The sequence below is a fragment of the Cervus canadensis genome, chromosome 21, assembly GCF_019320065.1.
Source record: "Cervus canadensis isolate Bull #8, Minnesota chromosome 21, ASM1932006v1, whole genome shotgun sequence".
In the NCBI taxonomy this organism is placed as follows: domain Eukaryota; kingdom Metazoa; phylum Chordata; class Mammalia; order Artiodactyla; family Cervidae; genus Cervus; species Cervus canadensis.
In genome coordinates this window covers 40,975,193-40,992,009 of record NC_057406.1, presented here as the reverse complement: position 1 = coordinate 40,992,009, position 16,817 = coordinate 40,975,193, and the positions used below count along the sequence as shown (strand labels likewise).

Here is a 16,817-nt window from a genome sequence, read left to right as displayed (position 1 = left end):
GAATCCAGAAGAAGATTATTTCTGGCTGATGGAAAGTATGGCAAACTTTGCTATGGAAGAAGAGACTTCTGAAAATAATAAAATTAAAAATTTTTTTGACTTCATAAACTCTGAAGAAATAAAAACAGATGTAAGAAATGAACCTGAAGGGCAAAAGATGGCTTTTCTCCTAAGAGCTATAGCCAACTCATTTATTCAAGATGTCTGGTTTATAAGTTAACCAGAATCTTGGCTTTTCCTCTTCCTTTTTACCTACTGCCAAACTATTTTCCATTTATTCACAATAAATTTATCTGCGGTCCAGAGAGAAGACAAAAATCAAACTGGCCAAAATGTTTCATAAGGTTTGACAAGGATGTTGCTAAAACCAAACAGAATTGTTTTTCACAATGTCAATTACAGCAACCAAGACTGGACTACTATTTCTCTACACAAAGGGAAAAAAATACATCCTTTTCATAAGCAAATCCTTCCTGACCTAGTTTGATTTTCATTCATTTTGTATCTGCTTTTCTGATTTATTCTTCTGAACTTGATTTCTCTAAACCTGGTTTCCAGCACCCAAAACATTCTAGCCTAATGCTCTCTGAAAACTAAGCTCAGAAATTTTTACTGCTCTAGTGCTTATTGCTCAGGCACAGATCACAGGTAGATGCAGACTTTGATTATTGACAGTTTTTCTAAAAAATCTGACAAGATAGGTGGTTTTCCAAAAAGGGCACAGTGACAATCTGTGATCTCAACTTTTTTTTATCTTGCTACCCTTTTAAGACAAATATTAACATAAATATCATTTGACTAGAATGTTAATGCTTCACAGCTTATGTAGATATTTGCTTTCCTTACTCCTGGCTGTGTAATCAGACCAGCAGGCCTCATATTTTTCCCCTGGCTACATTTCCAGACCAGGAGCACAACAGTATTGCGTGTTTAGCTTCTAACACTGTGGGGGATTGTTCCAAGTCATACAAAACTTAAAGAGCAAATACTGATATAGCTTATCTTTTATTTCTTATATGTATTTTTTGGTTGATAGAGGAAGGAAGTAGGGAAGAAACATACTCCAATTTATCAAATATAACCATTTCTCTAATTCTGAATTTTAAAACTGCACTACATAAGTCATATTTAGTTATGTCTAACACGATTGCTCCTACAAAGAAAAAGTTTATTCACTCAATGATGAAACCAATCTTATTACGCTCTTGTTTAAAATTCTATAATAGTACTGAAAGATCTGTAGGAAAAACTCCATTGTTTCCAAACAGGACCCTTTATCATCAGACATAAGCCTGTAAAAGGCTTCATAACTGCCTACTCACAGTCATGCACCCCTAATGTTCTAACCACATTCTGATCTTCTCCATTCCTATAACACACTATACTTCTTTTCAAGTCTGTATGATTTTGCATATTGGTTCCCTTAGCTCAACAGTCTATCTTTAAACACGTTAATCTAGTTTCAATGTCACCATTTTTGAGGAAATTTCCTTGAGTCAGAAAAACAGTCAGTTGCCCCTCCTTTTCTATTCTCCACACACACTTTTTTTACCTGTACTATGACACCTGTCATGCACAATCACTGCTTTCACTGGTTTTCTACCCTTTCAAGTAGTTTAACAACAACTGTTGAAGAGGAAGCATTTCCAGATTGCTACATTTTATTCTATCTCCTTTCTTTTCCTATCATTTTCCTAACAGGAGAATTTCAAAGAGCTAGATGTCTTAAACAGAGGACAGGAAAAAAAGGAAAACAAAAAAGGGAAGGGAGCACACCCTTGGAACTTAGCAAAATACCTTAAATAGTTTCTCTTCATCTTGCCACAATTTTCTTCATGCAAACTATTCTCTGAATTTCTTAGTCTCAAGAAAAGAGAGATGGAGTGCTTTCCATTTTTAAAGGAGTACTCAGGCTGCTGGGCAGAGAACAGAGTTCAAGAGGTTAATAATCCAAGGAAAAGTTGAGCATGACTTGAACCAGAGGAGTAGCAATGAAGGCATTAACACATGGTCAGTTTGATATCTTTCAAAGCAGGACTGATTGACAGATTGGATTGACAGACTGGGGAGAGGAAAAAAAGATTCAAGAAGACTAGTTTTAGGCCTGAGCATAGGAAGTAATGGTTACTACATAATGACATGGAGATGACCAGGCTACAAAGGTTTAGGGGTTTTTTTATGAGAAGAAAGAGAGTCTTTCCCCAGGCTAAGTTTTAATAACCACCATGCAGAATGACCAACTTCGATGACTAACATTATTTTTCTTCTCAGAGGCACTTTTCTGTGGCCTGCTTCAAGATATGACTTAAAAACTACAGATCTTGGGTCAATCAGCAGAGGAAAAACCCTTAGAAGGGTCTGATCTGAATAGGGTTTAACAGGGACTGCGGGAAGGAATAAATTAGAGAATGTATTTAAATCAGAGTGAAGACCTTCAAAAATATATTTCAGGCCAATAAAAATTAGCTTTGTGGGGCTTCCCTGGTGGTCCAGTGGTGAAGACTCTCTGCTCCCCACGCAGGGGGTCCAGGTTCAATCCCTGATCAGGGAACTAGATCCCGCATGTCACAAGTAAGACCCAGCACAGAAAACCAAAAATAAATGTTTTTTAAAAAAACTAGCTTCCTGGACTTCCCTGCTGGCTCAGTGGTAAAGTGTCCACCTGCCAACGTGGAAGACACGGGTTCCACCCCTGATCCAGGAAGAACCCACATGCCACGGAGCAACTAAGTCCATGCACCACAACTACTGAGTCTGTGTTCTTAGAGCCCAGGAGCCGCAACTACCGAGCCTGTACGCTGCAACCGAAGCCTGCACACCCAAGAGCCATTGCTCCACAAGAGAAGCCACCACAGTGAGAAACCTGCACACGGCAACTAAAGAGTAGCCCCTGCTCTTCACAACCAGAGAAAAGCCCGTGGAGCAACAAAGACCCAGAACAGTCAAAGTAAAATTAAAAAAAAAAAAAAAATTTTTTTAATTAGCTTTGATTTTATATATATATCAAATACCACAGAGTAAAAAAAGACTAACAGAGCGATAAGCACCTAGGAAAAATACTTTTTATTTTATGAGTGAGTGGTATTCCAGTGTCTAAGGAAAACTGTTCAGGTTTAAATCTTGCCTTTCTTAATTTTAAACAAATTTTTATATTTATTATGTTACAATTATATATCTTTGAATCCATGTAAACACACAATACTGTCATTCCATGAGTCCCCACTTTATGTTAAGTGATCTTTATATTAAGCAGAAACAGGACATGATATTGGAAACTTCACCATCTGCACCTTCTTCAGCCAGCTTTCCTCCCCACAGTCTAAAACGTGGCCATACCAAACTACTTATGGGTCACATAACAAGAGAGACCTTGTGGTTTCTCATCCCGGCAACTTTGCACATTTTGCCTTTCCCTTCTCCGGGGGATCTTCCAACCCAGGGATTGAACCCACGTCTCCTGCATTGGAGGCGGATTCTTTACCAGCTGAGCCACAAGGGAAGCCCTCCTGCCTAGAATCCTCTAAATATGCCTTCCCCCATATTTCCCCATTTCATGAAGTTGACTTCGTAATTCCCTAAACCTCAGCATTACTGATACATCCCTAAATCACAAAACTGCATTCTCGTGTGCTCCCACAGCCCATTATGCACACAGTCCTATTTTCCCATCTTGTATTTTTTTGTGTGTATGTTTGGTGGTCCATTTGCTCCAAGAGAGCACAGATCATCACTTGTTTGCTTCCTTATGTATCCCCACTGCTTACCAATGAGCCCGGCACATTGAATACCTATTAATATGAAAGTACTTCGGGGATTTTTGTATTGACTATGCCAAAGCCTTTGACTATGTGGATCACAGAAAACTATGAAAAATTCTTAAAGAGATGGGAATACCAGACCACCTTATCTGCCTCCTGAGCAATCTGTATGCAGGTCAAGAAGCAACAGTTAGAACTGGACATGGAACAACAGACTGGTTCCAAACTGGGAAAGGAGTACATCAAGGCTGTATATTGTCACACTGCTTATCTAACTTATATGCAGAGTACATCATGTGAAATGCCAGGCTGGATGAAAAAAAAGCTGGAATCAAGACTGCCAGGAGAAACATCAATAACCTCAGATATGCAGATGACACCACCCTTATGCAGAAAGCGAAGAGGAACTAAAGAGCCTAGTGATGAAAGTGAAAGAGAGTGAAAAAGCTGGCTTCAAATTCAACATTAAAAAAACGAAGATCATGGCATCTGGTCCCATCACTTGATGGAAAACAGTTGGGGAAACAATGGAAACAGTGACTGACTTTATTTTCTTGGGCTCCAAAATCTCTGCAGATAGTGACTGCAGCCATGAAATTAGAAGGCACTTGACTTGCTCCTTGGAAGAAACACTATGACCAACCTAGACAGCATATTAAAAAGCAGAGACATTACTTTGCTGACAAAGGGCCATCTAGTCAAAGCTATGGTTTTTCCAGTAGTCATTTGTGGATGTGAAAGTTTGACTATAAAGAAAGTTGAGTGCTGAAGAACTGATGCTTTTAAACTGTGGTATTGGAGAAGATTCTTGAGAGTCCTTTGGATTGCAAGGAGATCAAATCAGTCAATTCTAAAGGAAATCAGTTCTGAATATTCATTGGAAGGAATGATGCTGAAGCTGAAACTCCAATACTTTGGCCACCTGATGCGAAGAACTGACTCACTGGAAAAGACCCTGATGCTGGGAAAGATTGAAGGCATGAGGAGAAGGGGACGACAGAGGATGAGATGGTTGGACGGTATCACTGACTCGATGGATATGAGTTTTGAGCAAGCTCCAGGAGATGGTGATGGACAGGCATGCCTGTCGTGCTGCAGGCCCGTGGGGTCACAAAGAGTCAGACACGACTGAGCGATTGAACCGAACTGAATTTTGGGGATGGTAGGACAATAGATGATTTTGTCTCTCAACTTTCCAAACTTTCTGCACACTTGTTATACAATCTTCATAATAAAAAGACTTTAAATCCCTTTCTTAAAAATGACCCCACCAATTGAAATTACCACCAATTTCAGATCACAGTGACTTGAACCTGGTTGAATTTGATAATTAGAATAACTAATACAGTCCTTTATTTCAGTGCTTGAACTAACATAGTCTTTTCTGAAACAGCTAAAAGCAAAACAAACGAAAATCTCCCTCAAGAAGAGATAGATACTCATATAAACTGAGAAACAGAGTGAAAGTACAGTCAGCTGTCCGTATCCTAGAACACAGACCCTCTGGATCCTGGGTGCTGATTATACTATGCCATTTGATATAAGGGACTTGCGTATCCCTGGATTTTGGTATTTGCAGGAAGTCCCTTGCAGATACCTAGGGACTACTGTACCTCACTAAATCTATGCCAGCCTATCTGTAGACTGGATTTTAGGGAGTTCTAAGTGGGGTAGAGAATTTATTTTTAATCCTAGTCTTTTCTGAGCTGGTTATATTAATATTACTCCAGGAGATGTTGGAATTATAACATAATTATATATTCTGTATATTAATATTCTGCATATAATTATATATATTCTATATATATAGTAACATAATTACATATAGAAATGTAATTATAATTTCATATTCTGGGATTATAATACCCAGAATATGAGAAATATCTGCTACAACTAAATACATCAGAAAATTGTATATTTGATTGTTAAAAATGTTTTACATTAGTTAAGTCCATTTGCTCTATTAGCAGTAAGCATCAAACTCAAAACATTCTCCCTCTCCCCCGAAACTCTCCTCACAAGTATATGTTGAATAAAAGATGAATATAGGTTCCATGTGGCTTGCCTGGTGGCTCAGATGATAAAAGAATCCATCTGCAATGCAGGAGATCCAGATTTGATCCCTGGGTTGGCAGGATCCCTCGGAGAAGGGCATGACCGCCCACTCCAGCATTCCTGCCTGGAGAATTCCAAGAACAGAAGAGCCCAGCAAGGCAACATCCATGAGGTCACAAACAGTCAGACACTGAGCAACCAACACTTTTACTTTCATACATTCCATAAGAAAATTGAAGGTATTTTTCTGATGTCTGTCTTAAACTCAAATGTGTCCAAGTTCCTAGCTCTTGAAGAGCCCAACACTCCTCTTTAACACATAAGTTCTCATTCTGCATAAAAGCAAAAAGTTCACTTTCTCCCTACGTTTTGCAGTCTTCCTGGGGAAACTTCCTCAAACCCTCCCTGGTTGTTGCTTGTTGCTTCAAACTCCTGACCCAGTAGCATAAGGGCTAAGAGGATGGGCTATAGCATGAAATTCTGATTTGCCTCCTGGTTCCATCACATGTTAGCCATCACTAACATTTCTCAACCTGCCTAAGCATCATTTTCCTTGTTTATAAAACAGATATAATCACAATGCCAGTCTCATATAGTGCTGCTATGGGGATTAAAGAAATGAGAAGTACACTGCTAGACATATGACAAGCAACACCTACACAGAATGTCTATTATGCTTTGTTAATTGCTTCTTAACATTGTAAACTACTTCTCAAAAGGTCTCTTGGTGTCCCCATATTAATTTTCTAAAAAGCATGGATACAGCCACCTCCTCTAATTCTCCCAGTTTCTGCTGAAGACTAGGAAATAACAAAGAGAAATTACAATTAAAAAACAAGCAAACAAAAAAGGATGAGGAGGACACAAGATAAAATATTAGCTGGCTTCTTTTCGCTTACTGATTAAGCCATCTTGCTCCTTAGCCCTGGCAGGCTGCCAAGCTTGTAGAACACATCTTAGTAGCATATTTGGGGAAACAGAGGGAGGAGCAAGGAAAGCTCATGCTTTCCCAGTACTTACTGCCCCAAACTGCTGCTTTTTGTGAATTAAAATTTGTTAACATAGAGGAAGTAGTTTGAAAGTGAGAGACAGACCATTAAATGGTAGAAATATCAGTTACTGAGACATAGAGAGAAGACAACAAATTGTGTTATTTAGTAAGTGCTTTTTCTCCCTAATGTTAGATCTTGGCTATGTTTCTGAGCCAACTCCCTTCCCACTCCCCTCAAACCGTTTCCCTACTACCGCCACCTCAGAATTGTAGCCTTACCCTTACAAAACAAAAAAGCCTGTCACAACATTAAGCGGTTCTGTTCAAACTCTTTGGGTCCCCACATAGAGCTTTGGGCCCCCACACTGCCAGAAGTCCCAGTTCTATATCCCCCAACCTACACACCAAATCTGACCCTTATTAAGAGTCTCAGACTTTGACTCCAATCTCCATTTTTTTTAAAATTTATTTAATTGGAGGATAACTGCTTTACAATATTGTGTTTGTTTCTGCCATATATTAACATGAATATAATAGCCATAGGTATATGTATGTTCCCTCCCTCTTGAACTTCCCTCCCACCTTCTACCCCATCCAACCCTTCTGGATTGTCACAGAGCACCAGCTTTGAGCTCCCTGTATATTACAGCAAACTTCCATTGGCTATCTAATTTTACATATGGTAACGTATATGTTCCAATGCTACTCTCTCAATTCATCCCACCCTGTCCAAAACTCTTTCTCTATGTCTGCATCTCCACTGCTGCCCTACAGATGAGTTCATCAGTACCATCTTTCTAGATTCCATACATATGCATTAATATATGATATTTGTCTTTTTCTTTTAACAGACTTCACTCTGCATAATAGGCTCTTAGGTTCATCCGCCTCATTACAACTTTCTGACTTCACTCTGTATAATACACTCTAAGGTCATCTACCTCATTAGTTCCTTTTAATGGCTGGCTAATATTCCAAACCTCTTTATCTATTCATCTGTCTGTTTATATCTAGGTTGTTTCCATGTCCTGGCTATTATAAATAGTGCTGGAATGAACACTAGGGTACAAGTTTAAATCTTAATCTTGAATTACAATTTAATTTACATATAGTTTGAATGAAAACCAAGTTATCATCCCTGCAAAGACTGACAAATACTCCCCATTGAGTCACTCTTCATGTTCCATTTTTCTCTTCAGTTTTCATGTGAGTTTGTCTATAAGCAAAAGTTTTTAAAAAGGAAAGTAAAATATGGGACTTTTCCTACAGTTGTACTGCTTACTGTTAACTTGATTAAAGTTATTTGATTTAAAAAAAAGAAAAAAAAGAAAAAGGAAAGTTTCTTCAAGTCATTAAAAAAAGATAAAACTTTTAGAAATAATATGTACACTAAATGCACATATTCAAATTTTTTCTTGAACAACTTAATAGCAATAAAACAACCAGTGGTGTTGGCAGGAAGTGCTACATTACTGTCCTTTCAGTTTACAAACCATAAAAGGAACTTCTAAAACCCACACTATAGTGGCCCCTCACTATAAGGAGTTGTCCATTAGAGCAGAAAATTCGAGTAGCACTTCTCTCCAATGATCCTTGGCTATTTGAAGGTGTAAAGAGAAGAAACAGATGTTGCATCAGAGAAAGAGAGAATTCACTAACCGAGAAAGGAAATACTTCCCCTTTGCTGCTTTTTAAACAAATTTCATGTTTAGAGTGTAATGGTAAACCATGTGGAGATCACAAAAACTTTAAACTTTATGCAAGAAGAGTAGAACGCCTGCAAAGGAACTGAGGCTTCTTCCTGGATAATGGAGGGAGCCAAGGCAGACGTGAAGTGGGTTACTCAATCTCTAGCAACTACTAGAACCCAGGAAAAGAGCCAGCCAAGACTGTGCAGCTGCAGGAGGGAGCCTCAGCTTCCTGGCTGCAGAACTGTGACCAGCCCCACCCTTGGACTTCCATACTCAGGGCAACTCCCACCCCTCGCCCCCGCCACCCCCCAAAGCCTAAAGAAGGAAAGAGTGACACTGCGAGGAAAAGAATCCTGATAAACTATGAAGACTACCTGTTTTAAGGTTCAGTTCATTTTATTTAACAGTGTAGACAGCAGTGTAGACATTCCTCAGGAAGGTTAACAGATGCACGCAGAGAGTGGGAAAACAGCATCACAGAATTAAACCCATCTCAGTTTTAAAAAAATATTTTTAGCAGAAATTTCCTGTCACATGATTACATTTCTACCACAGAGAGTTTCATTCCTCTTTGAAAGAATCAATTTTTCATTAATACACTCCAGAATATTGGAAGAGAAAAACGATGGCTTAATACCACTAACAACAACAAAAATGCATCCATGCCTGTCTCTATTTGCTATCTCATATTGAAAAGCAGGTAATATTCACTCTTCTGAACTTTGCTAAAACAAGAAGACTGGGATGGTGGATGATTTGTTTGCTTGAACAGAACAGTATTCTGTGCAGTAGTACTTGAAAATGTTTAGTAGCAAATATTTCTTAGCTTTGTTCACACCAGAAATGAAAGAAAAAAAGAGAAAACTGGTTTTCTTTCTCTGCATTCTCCCGTCAGTGACTAAATTTTCAGATTTCTAATGTTAGTAAGAATGAGTCAGAGAAACAGAACTATTAAACTTGTATTTTGCTAACCCAGAAACAGCCTCCTGGAAGAAGCAGAAACCATAAATAGAGTACATATTTGAATGTTAAAGTTGAAAAATAATGTGAACCTTATTCTTAACTTAAACCAAACTGCAACTTTCATGCCCTTTAAGCATGCTATTGTAAAATGACCCACATAAATTGGGGGGAGAAAAAAAAAAGAGAGAAAAGATACACTAGAAAATGAAACTACTTACCGTCATCAGTGGACATCATTTCATATATACTGAAAATTAGTCTACTTTGGTTTGATAAGAAAATATTTGGCTTTACTCTTTTAAAGTTCATGTGATAAAACCTCACTCCTGGCTCTAAAGCCTCTCGCAGCCACAGGTCAGCTGGGAGCTCTGATGATGCACTCTTACTTCAGGACCTTCTCAGACCTCACTGCTCACAGACAACCTCATGCATAATATGCCACTCCTCCCCAGAGGAGGGTTGCTATAGTGTTTTTCAAGAGACCAAGTATATGAGGATGGAGAGATGTCTGTTTATTACAGTAAACAACAATGAAAGCTCATGGAAGCATCAAATGTACTAGAAATACACTTGGGAATAGGACAGTTTATAAACTGACTAATTCCTTAACTATTAGTAATGCTCTAAAAAAGCCAACATGAAAACAGTTTGTTTCCACTTGAACTGGGTCCATACTCTGGACCAAAGAGGTTTACAGATTCAGGATTCACAGGCTTAAGACGTTAAAATGTCATTTTGAAAGATCTCAAATGCTATTTTGCCACTGAAGACTTTCTATTTTAGCACAGTTTACGACCTTGATGCAGGGTGAGTAACTACTACTCATAAATTTCTTAAGGAAACCAAGTTTTATGTGATTTCAGAGCACTGTTTACTTATTTTTATATATCTTTATAAGTTTTTATCATTTATCAGTACTTTCAAAATTTCTCATAGCCCTGAAAAATCAGAAAGTGTCAATTAAAATATGTATAAAATCACAATGAAGTAACAGGCTATAGACCTCACTCTCACAGTTGAAAGCAGCATTTCCAAACCCCTCCTTAGTGTGTCCAGATGCGGTGGTTCTCACACACCAGATCATCTGGATGGAATTTTAAAACACACACTGCCTGATCCTATCTCAGGAGTTGAATTCAACCCCATAATCTGCACTTCTAACAAGCTCCCAGGTGATGCTGACACTGTTGGTCTGGGACTACACTACAGGAATCACAGTTGGAGAACCACTGGGGCAGAGACTTGATACTCAATGGCAGCCTAAAGCTCTGACTCAATTGCACCTGCTTAGGAAATGCTTAATATCAGGGCAGGTAGGAAACACTCAAGGTGTGGTATGAGGGAACTATGTATTACACACTCAGATAAGGCTCATCAGGAAGTAGACTTATCAACTTAATTTTTAACAAAAGAAATCTGCATATTAGGCATGAATAGACAATTACAACATGGAGAAAAGGAGTCAAAAGAGAAGAAACCTGCTTGCCTTTTATGTCCTTCACAAACTTCACCTGTCTGTTTAAAATTCACTGTGTCAGGAAAACTCTTTATTTTTTGACTCCAAAGACCACTTAGCCTTGGCAAATTTCAGTAATGCAAAAATCAGAATGTTTCCCTGTCATAAAATGCACCAATTTTGTGCTTGCTGAATTTTGATAGCCACATTTAAACTATAATCTTAGGTTTGGTTTTCAAACAAACACCTTTTCGGTTTTTATACCTAACATTTACTTTGTGCCTGGTGCTCTGGTAAGCACCTTCCATGCAGCATTTCATTAAATCCTCACTGTGAGGTAATAATAATTTGTCAATATTTTACAAAAGAGAATGCTCTTCTGCAAAAGGGATAAATAATATAGGTAAGGTATGGAGTAAAAATTACCATTCTGCAGAAGAGAAACCTAGGTTTAACAGGTTAAAAATCTTGGCCAGTAACACTAGTAAAATAATAACCTCTAAGAAATTCAATTCTCTTTTGCACAATAAAGATATAATAAAATTCATGTTTGAATCTATACCGTAAAAACCACAATATGATTTGCAGCTAGGAAGTGATAATTACAGTTTTAAACAAAATATCATTGACTCTTATTGTTCACAATGGATAATCTGAAATTATATTCAGCATCCACCACAAACTAGCGACTAAATTTAAGCTACTCACTAGTAGCCATGGCAGTTTCTTATAAAGTTAAACCAGCACTTCCATATGACCCAGCAATGACACTCCTAGGTACTTACCCAAGTGAAACGAATACTTACATTCACAGAAACTTGCAAATGAAAAATTTTAATTTATTTATTTTAATTGGAGGATAATTACTTTACAATATTATGATGGTTTTTCCCATATATCAATGTGAATCGGCAACACGTATGTACATGAATGTTTACAGAGGCTTTATTCATAACCACCAAAAGCTGGAAAATACACAATTGACCTTCAATCAGTGAAGAGATAAGCAAACTGTGGTAAATCTGTCTTTAGTTCAATAAATGAACTAAGGACACTTGCATGTGCGTTAGAAGGAAGCCAACTTAAAACACTAGAGGACTTCCCCGGTGGCACTGTGAATAAGAATCCCTTGCCAATACAGAAGACATGGGTTCAATCCCTGGTCCACAAGATTTCACAAGCCACAGAGCAACTAAACCCGTGGGTCATAACTACTGAGCCCGTGCTCTAGAACCCAAGAGCCACAACTACCAAGCCCATGTGCTGCAACTACTGAAGCCCAGGTGCCTTGAGTCTATGTTCCACAACAAGAGAAGCCTCCACAATGAGAAGCCCACACACCACAACTTAGAGTAAGCCCTGCTCACCCACAACTAGAGAAAGACCATAGGCAGCAACAGAGACCCAGTGAAGCCAAAAATAATAAATAAATGCCACACATTTAAGATTCCATATGACATTCTGGAAAAGGCAAGCACAGTTCAGTTCGGTCACTCAGTCGTGTCCGACTCTTTGCGACCCCATGGACTGCAGCATGCCAGGCCTCCCTGTCCATCACCAACTCCCGGACATTACCCAAACTCATGTCCATTGAGTCGGTGATGCCATCCAACCATCTCGTCCTCTGCCATCCCCTTCTCCTCCCGCCCTCAATCTTTCCCAGCATCAGGGTCTTTTCCAATGAGTCAGTTCTTCGCATCAGGTGGCCAAAGTACTGAAGCACACAGAGACAAAAACTAGATCCAAGGTTGCAGGAGGGTGGAGGAACTGATTGAGTACAAAAGGGTACAACAGAATCGTCAAAGGTGATGGGAATGTTTCATATCTGCACTGTTGTGCTGGTTAAATGACTGTATGCATTGTCAAAACTCAGAACTGTACCCTGAAGAGGGTAATTTTACTGTATATAAATTATCCAATAATTTAAAAAAATAAAGATTTTTGGTATTATCTATTGCCTTTCTTGTCATCAATAGTAGAGATAGTTACTGGTTCATTGTATTTGTTTCCTGTGATTTTTTAAAAAAATATTGAAAAATTGAAAAGTGACCTAATTAGCTCCGCACACAATGTCCATTTGTGAACATGAAGTTTATAACAATATATTTAAAAGGATCTTTCAAATTACTGTTTGTTAGTTAATTAGTAAGATTATTTGTCATTGACATCAGTCTTGAAAAATATCTAAAGTCCATGCTAACCAACTCAGTTATTCACTTTAGTTATGTATTAAAGACTCTGAAGCAACAAAGACTTAGTGGGCTGACACCCTGCTATCATGCTTCTCCTCCTTGTAGAGTGGTTATTTCTTCACAAATTCTGTTGAGTAAGGAAGTCAGAAAGTTCTCCCAGTCACAAGGTATTTCATAACCACTTGCTTTATCACTATATTAAACTTAGTTTACCTTTTATTAAAGCCTGCTAGTATTTTCAAGAGCTTACCATTTCTAATGTAAATGACCTAAAACAAAAATTTTACCATGTAACCTGTGCTTCCTGAATTGAAATTTACTAATTTATAATGTCTAACAGAAATTCTAGACATGGACGGTGGTGACAGTGGTAAAACACTGTGAATGTACTAATGCTAGAGAACTGTACACTTAAAAATGGCTAAAATGGTAAACTGTATGTTGTGTATATTTTATGTACACACATATGCTGTTCCTCAGTCTACTTGTTCATGTTCTCTACTGCCTGTACTGCTTCTCTGCATTCTTTCCTTTCTTCAGTGTCTACCTTGGACAACCTATTCAGTCAAGGGCTCCAACTCCTCCACTAAAACATCTAATTCCAGTACCAACCTTTCTTAAACATTCTCCTTCACTGGAGAAGGGAAGCTTAAACTTTATCTTGAGGGATGAAGATTTCATTAGGCACCAAAGAGAGGGAAAGGATCTTATTTCAAGTTCTAAAGTGAGGAAACACGTAGCAGATTCACAAATTTCACTGTGGCTTGCAGAAGTATTTCTCACTTGTCAGCTGATATCCTCAATGGCTGCCTACTGCATTGAGAATGAAATCCTAACTCCTTATAAGGCCTCAAGGCACTGGCCCTTGCTTACCTTTCTAGTCTCATCTCTTGCCACTCTGTTTTCAAAGTATGCTCCCAAACCATGTTCCATCAATCATGGGTTTTGAGAAGGAAGTTAAGAAAAATGTTTTCTCTTCATAAATTTCCACAGAAACCGACTTTTTTTTTTCCCAACTTTGAAATAGCCATGCAGTTTCCAGAAAAGGCTCCTCTGAGGCTTTAAGAAAATAAAACTTGGGCTTTGCCCTGGCCAGGTCAGATAAAGGGTAAATAAAATACAGCCAGTTACTTGCTACTAACGTGGGAGTAAAGAGAGAGAGAGCTTTCATTTCTCTTTTATTTTAATTTATTTTTTAATTGAAGGATAATTGCTTTACAGAATTTCGTTGTTTTCTGTTGAACCTCAACATGAATCAGCCATAGGTATACATATATCCCCTCCCTTTTGACCCTCCCTCTCATCTCCCTTCCCATCCCACCCCTCTAGGTTGATACAGAGTTTCCTGAGCCATACAGCATACTCTCTTTTTGACCAAGATTTAAGTACTGTCTTCCTTTCCCGAAGACTCTAATGCACTACTTACTGGGGTAACAGCTGTTGCTTAGGCCTTCGGTGTTGGCCCAAATATTCCTAAAGGACAAACTCAATGTAAAGAAAAAATAAATATAACCCTAAATATAACCAGTATCTTATCTTCCACTCTACTTATTATTCCTTCCCTTTTACCCCACGATAATATGGCACAATTAAAACATGCAGTTTAATTTCTGATGCAATCTCAGAAGTGTACAGTAAGTCCCCTACATACAACGAGTTCCATTCCGGGAGCACATTGTTAAGTCCAAGATTTGTTCATTAAGTCCAACAAAATTAGCTCAGGTACCCAAATAACACAATTGGCTACATACTACTGTACTGTACTAGGTTTATAGTAGTTTTCACACAAATAATATATTAAAAAAACAAATACATAAAAATAAAGAAAACATAAAACATTTTCAATCTTACCATACAGTACCTTGAAAAGTACAGTAGTACCAGCTACATCACCATTGCTTTTAAGCTTGCTTCCAGACATCCCGGGCCTCAAATAAAGACACTTCACTACTGTTCTCTATATAAGCACTTTTAAGTCCACAGAAGCACGACCACTTGCAGAGGGTTCATGCAGGAGATGATGTGCGCCAGACACATGAACTAACAAGGCATTAAACAGGCAAGCGCATGTCTGCATCTTTGAAAGTTTGCAACTTGAAAGTTTGTATGTAAGGGACCTTCTGTATTACAGGAATAAAGAAAACTCCAAAGAAAGAAAGAAAAATTTACATTTAGATTTCAATAAGCTTTTCAATAACTTTTCTAAGTTACTGTCTTGGTGGCAGAAAAGAAGACCAAGGAGAAAAAGGCAACTTATCATTTTAATTAAAAAAAAATTTTAAGGTCCATTTCCATCATATGGGCCTTAACTGATGAATTGGTACTTGATAAATTACAAATGTACTTGTTGAAATTTTTAAATTATTATTCTAGCAATCTATATATTGTGAACTTTACAAATAATGCTCAAACAGATTTTAAGTATTATACTAAGAACTAAAAAATATCCATATAGTCTTTTAGGCACAATAGTTTGAACATTAATGACTAGTAGAACTCAAGATAAATTACTTTATAATGGTCAACAAGCCACTATTAAGGGAGCATGGAGTATGTTTACCTTTGACATAAGGTAACAGGGATGAGTGTATTCAGCATCCATGCAGACAATGAAAATGGGTAAGCATACAGGTTTAAAACAGTATGAATTAGCTGTATGGCAAATTAGAGAATAATTTTTTAAATTTAAATTTTAAAATTCAAAAAACCATTGTGTGAGTCAAAGAAAACTTGGAGCCATCGATTTGAGGTCCCTTTTAAAACTGTTTAACCCATTTATTAATAATTACAAAGAAATACTGAGTCCTTACATGGGATTCAATACAGTTCATTGCTAAGAACTTAGGAATCTTTTTTAGAAAGTGCTGATCATCACTTTTCTGGAATCTCATTTTTCTTTAGCCACACTACCCTTTTCAATTCCTGTGACCTTAAGGTTTTCACATATGACTAATCTCACTATCTTCTGGATTTCCTTTGAGCATTTATAACTTCTCAGCATTTGTCATCCCTACTACTGCCAAAGCTTCTGGAAAGCAAGGACCATAAGTGTCTCATTCACTATTATGGGTCCTATGGATGTTGCATCAAACATAATAAAACTTCACTAAATGGTCTCTTCTAAGAAGTCAAAGAGAGAGCAGACAAACAAAATGGTGACTGAATATATGAATACTATAAAACAAAAACAACTTAAAATAGGATAAGGTAAAGATAAAATGGCTTCCCAGGTGGCTCAATGGTAAAGAATCCACCTGCCAATGCAGGAGATGTGAGTTCAATCCCTGGGCCAGGAAGATCCCCTGGAGAAGTAAAAGGCAACCCACTCTGCTCTTCTTGCCCAGAAAGATCCCATGGACAGAGGAGCACGGTGGGCTACAATCCATGAGGTCGAAAAAGAGTCAAAAACGACTTAGCAACCAAACAACAACAAAGATAGAATACCGTTTTAAAAAAACAATGTGATTCAATCTGCTTTGTTTTTTAGAAATATCTTGGTTAAATATTTCATGATACAGACATTTGAAAGAGTGGAACTAAGTCAATTTACTTCTGTACATGGTTTTAATGATTGCCATAGCTGAGATTTGCTATTCTACAGGGAAGAAGTATATCTCTGGCTACACTTACAAAATCATGATATATATTTCTCAATCTTATCTACCAATTATGGAAAGGATTTCCTTGAAATTCTTCTAGTAAACGTCCATC

The 16,817-nt window shown here is 37.8% G+C and overlaps 1 protein-coding gene across 4 annotated transcripts in view; it reads right to left on the bottom strand.

The window, feature by feature from the left end:
- FGD4 (FYVE, RhoGEF and PH domain containing 4) overlaps positions 1-16,817 on the bottom strand; it is a 235,764-nt gene that overhangs the window by 106,038 nt on the left and 112,909 nt on the right. Inside the window, exon 1 of one of the 4 annotated variants that reach the window (XM_043440745.1) lies at positions 9,677-9,860. The exons of the other annotated variants lie outside the window; for them this stretch is intronic. Within the exon in view, the coding sequence (XP_043296680.1) occupies positions 9,677-9,767 (91 nt within the window). The 5' untranslated portion in view covers positions 9,768-9,860. Of the gene's footprint in view, positions 1-9,676; positions 9,861-16,817 lie in introns of those variants that run through there. 4 annotated transcript variants of the gene reach the window in all.